At 44.6% G+C, this 4,671-nt stretch overlaps 1 protein-coding gene across 1 annotated transcript in view; it reads left to right on the top strand.

The window, feature by feature from the left end:
• The first annotated feature begins 303 nt into the window (after positions 1-303).
• Positions 304-4,671, top strand: part of LOC106528656 (uncharacterized) — a 7,657-nt gene continuing 3,289 nt past the window's right edge. The window contains exons 1-2 of the mRNA XM_014023879.1: positions 304-540; positions 4,308-4,577. Coding sequence (XP_013879333.1) covers positions 304-540; positions 4,308-4,577 — 507 coding nt within the window. The remainder of the gene's footprint in view (positions 541-4,307; positions 4,578-4,671) is intronic.

Below are 4,671 nucleotides of genomic sequence, written 5' to 3' on the forward strand. Positions count from 1 at the left end.
TTAGTTTGTAATTTTAATGGTCTGGGTTTGTTTTTGTGTTCTTTTGTCGGTTTTTTAAACAAAATATACTAGAAAACACAGGATTGTTCTTAATAAAACTAAATGAATGCTAGTTTTTTTAGTCCTGGTCCTGGTCCTAATCCTGTAACTGGTCTTGGTGGTCCACCATCCTGCATGTGTGGGAGGTTCCTCTGCTCCAACACACCTGATTCAATGAACAATCAGGTTTCTGCAGAACCTGAAGAGGTGATTCAGTTTCTGATTCAGGTGTTTTGGAGCAGAAAAACAAACAAAACATGCAGGATGGTGGACCACCAGAACCAGAATCAGAACTCTGGATCTTCCTCATCCTGTGGTCTGAAGGTTCACGCTCCAGCGACATCGTTCTCCTCCCACAGTCGCTCTCACAAACTCCTCTTTTCCCTCCCGCCCATCGTCAGAAGCCGGCAGACTCTGAGCAGACAGCTCAGGTTCTCAGAAATGTACTCTCAGTACTGGGACACGGCCCGGGGACGCAGGCCGGACCACCGGAGGTACACGGTGAGGCTCTAACTTTTTATTTTGTTCATTAAAAACAGAAACGACTCCATTTACAAATTCTAACAGTCGTTTTAGAAACTCAACAAGAGGAAACTCAGCTCTGCTACCTGCAAGGGTTTAAATATCCTATAGTTTAAAATAATTAAACACATTTTATTTTGAAAAGCTTCCAAACTTATATAAGTGTGTTTAATGTAGAAGATTCTGAACATTCACAAAGTTATTTTAGTTTAATTTGTAATGCTGCCAGTTGTATTTTTGAGGATTTATTTTATTGTTGAACAACTACAGAGCTCTCGGTCAATCCAAAAATGTTAACAAACCTCAAATCTGAATATTTAAGAAAGTAAAAGTAAGATTTTTGTCTTTTTTAGGACAATATCTGTGTGCAGAATTATTATGCAACTAAATTAAAAATGAAAATGTTCCCATCTCACTTGTTTATTGTCATCCATTAAAGTGAGAATAATAAACAACTCAAAATTTACAAAAAAAAAAAAAACATTTCTGACATAAAAAAACATCACTGGCCAATACAGCCCCCCTTCTTTTCAATAACAGCTCTAATCCGTCAGGTTCTTGATCTGTTGACGATCAACCGCAGCCTCCCCTGTTCAGAGAGGTGGACAGTTTTCCTTCACCGTAAATCTCCCCTTTAAGACGGGCCCGCAAGTTCTCAACAGGGTTTAGGCAGAGGTCTACAACGTACTTTAAAAAATAACGAAGTAATAGTAAAATTACATGAACAGAAAATGACTGGTACAAATAAATTTCACTGATGAAAAAAAACTACTCGAGTAAAAGTCTTAAAACTGTTCACAAAAATTGGGAAAGTAAAAGTACTTTTACACACTCTCTATGAAATAAACTGTTGAATTTACTGAGTAAATTGAACAATATTTGTATATTCTTTGCTCAGTTTACTCGACTTAGTGGAGCCAGTTGGCATGACTGTTGAGTAAATTCAACACTTCATTTTTTAGAGCAGAAACATCTTCTTTCATAATGAGTTCAGACAGATTTAATTTTGTTACAAGTAGGTGTTACATTTTAAAGTAAAGAAGTAAAAGTATCATTTTTAGCTTTAAATTGTAATGAAATAAAAGTAAAAGCAGCTATTTAAAAAATAATTGGTAAAATTACAAATAAAAAAAACTACTTAAGTACTGTAACGAAGTAATTGTACTTAGTTACTATAAACCTCTGGGTTTAGGTCAGGTGAGGAAGGGTGCCACGTCATTATTCTTTAATTTTTAAGACCTTTACAGCAACACAGTGGAGTACTTCCATGTGATGGAGCATTGCCCTGCAGAAAAATCATGGTCTTCTTGAAAGATGCAGATTTTCCCTGTTTCACTGCTTGAAGAAAATGTCTTCTAAAACCTGGCAGTAGGTTTGGGAGTTAAATTTGAGTCCATCTTCAACCTGAAAAGGTCATCTTTATTAATCCCAGCCCATTTCAGTACCCCGCCTCCACCTTGCTGGAGCTCTGTGCCCATTACTGATCCATGGGTCCATCCATCTGGTCCGTCAAGAGTCACTCTCATCTCATCAGTCCATAAAACCTTTGGAAAAACTTGTCTTCAGATATTTCTCGGCCCAGTCTTGATGCTTCATCTTATGTGTCTTGTTCAGTGGTGGTGGGGTTTCAGGCTTCCTTACCTCGGCCATGTCTCTGAAGGCTATGTACTTCTGGGCACTCCAGGTATGCTGCAGTTCTGGAATATGACAGCACTGGAGGATAACGGCTTCCTGGTAGCTTCACGTTTGATTCTTCTCAAATCTTTGGCAGTTAATTTGTATCTTTTTTTCTCAACAAGTTTCTTGCGACCCTGTTGAATATTTGCAGCAACACATTTGATGCTTCTGTGATCACGCCTCAATATATCAGCGATTTCAAGAGTGCTGAATCCCTCTGAAAGACTTTTTCCAACTTTGGACTTCTCAGAGTCACTTCAACCTCCTTTTTTGGCTCATTTTGCCTGAGGAAAAGAAGCTGCCAAATAATTATGCACAACTTGATAAAGGGTGTTGATCTCTTTAGGCCCCACCCTCCCATCCGTCCATCCATTTTCTTCCTCTTATCCGGGAACAGGTCACGGGGGCAGCAACCTAAGCAGAGAGAGCCAGACTTCCCTCTCTCCAGCCACTTGGGCCAGCTCATCCAGGGGAATCCCAAGGTGTTCCCAAGCCAGCTGAGAAACATAGTCCCTCCAGCGTGTCCTGGGTCTTCCTCTGGGCCTCCTCCCAGTGGGACGTGCCCGGAACACCTCACCAGGGAGGCGTCCAGGAGGCATCCTAACCAGATGAACCACCTCAACTGGCACCTCTTGACGTGGAGGAGCAGCGGCTCTACTCTGAGTCCCTCCCGGATGACCAAGCTTCTCAGCCTATCTCTAAGGGAGAGCCCAGACACCCTGCAAAAGAAACTAATTTCAGCCGCTTGTATCCGCGATCTCGTTCTTTTTGTCACTACCCAAATTTCGTGACTATAGATGAGGGTAGGAAGGTAGACGGACCGGTAAACCGAGTGCTTTGCCTTCTGGCTCAGCGTCCGCTTCACCACGACAGACCGGTACAGTGCCCACATCACTGCAGAGGCAGCACCAATCCGCCTGTTGATCTCCCGTTCCATTCTTCCCTCATTCGTGAACCAGACCTTGAGACACTTAAACTCCTCCACTTGGGGCAGGACCTCCTCCCCGACCTGGAGGCAGCACGCTACCGGTTTCTGGCTCAAGACCGTGGTCTCAGATTTGGAGGCACGGATCCTCATCCTGGCCGCTTCACACTCTGCTGTGAACCACTGCAGTTAGAGCTGGAGATCACGATCTTATGAAGCCAGTAGGAGCACATCATCCACAAAAAGCAGAGATGTGATCCTAAGGTCACCAAAAAGGATCCCCTCAACACCTTGACTGCACCTAGAAATTCTGTCCATTAAAGTTATGAACAGAATCGGTGTCAAAGGACAACCTTGGCGGAGTCCAACTCTCACCGGAAACAAGTCTGACTTACTACCAACAATGTGGACCAAGCTCTGGCACCGGTCGTACAGGGACCTAACAGCCCGTATCAACAGGCCTGGTACCCCATACTCCCGGAGTACCCCCCACAGGAGTCCCTGAGAGACACGGTCGAACGCCTTCTTCAAGTCCACAAAACACATGTAGACTGGTTGGGCGAGCTCCCATGCACCCTCCAGGATCCTGCTGAGGGTGTAGAGCTGGTCCAGTGTTCCATGACCAGGACTAAACCACACTGCTTTTCCTGAATCCGAGGTTCGACTATCCGATGGACCCTCCTCTCCAGGACCCCTGAATAGACCTTACCAGGGAGGCTCAGAAGTGTGATCCCCCTATAGTTGGAACACACACTATGGTCCTCCTTTTTAAATAGGATGACCACCACCCCAGTCTGCCAATCCAGGGGAACTGCCCCTGATGTCCACGTGATATTGTAGAGTCACGTCACCCTCCCTCATTATACAAATACATATCAGCTTAATGCTTTTATCCAATAAGCATTCAAGTTTAAACAGCTTGGAGTTGGAAAATATGCATAAAAATGATGATATGGTCAAAACTACAACTTGCCTAATAATTATGCACACAGTGTAGAGATAAAAACTTTACTATAAAACCTTCTGTGGGTCTGTTGGGAGGTCTTTAGAGGACTAATGTGTGGGATTTTGAGGTCCAGTCTGGTAAACCGAACCTGGTGAGTCTAAATGTAAAGCAGAGAACTGAACCTTTGTGTGGCTGCAGGTGGTGGAGGGGGACACTCCTCTTCCTCTGGGCTCCACATGTCGCAGGAAGCGCCTCCGTTCAGTGGGAGAGGAGGACGAGGAGGCTCAGAAGGGCTGTCGGCCCAACCCTGAAGGCTCGCTGTCGGCTGGTGAACTGAGCTGCTATGGCAGGAGGGAGGAGGAGGTGGAGGAGGAAGAGGAGCAGCAGAGGCTGTGTCAGCACTGCCTCATCATGGCCTCACAGCTGAGCAGACAAGCTGCCGCTCTGACCGACAGCGCGGAGCAGAAGGTCAGGAACAGCTTCACACCTGAACACACCACAAACCTGCAGCAACAGGTGTTCAGTTTGTTTCAGGCTCAGTTAGACAGAAACTATATAATAT

The sequence above is a fragment of the Austrofundulus limnaeus genome, unplaced genomic scaffold, assembly GCF_001266775.1.
Source record: "Austrofundulus limnaeus strain Quisiro unplaced genomic scaffold, Austrofundulus_limnaeus-1.0 Scaffold394, whole genome shotgun sequence".
NCBI lineage: Eukaryota > Metazoa > Chordata > Actinopteri > Cyprinodontiformes > Rivulidae > Austrofundulus > Austrofundulus limnaeus.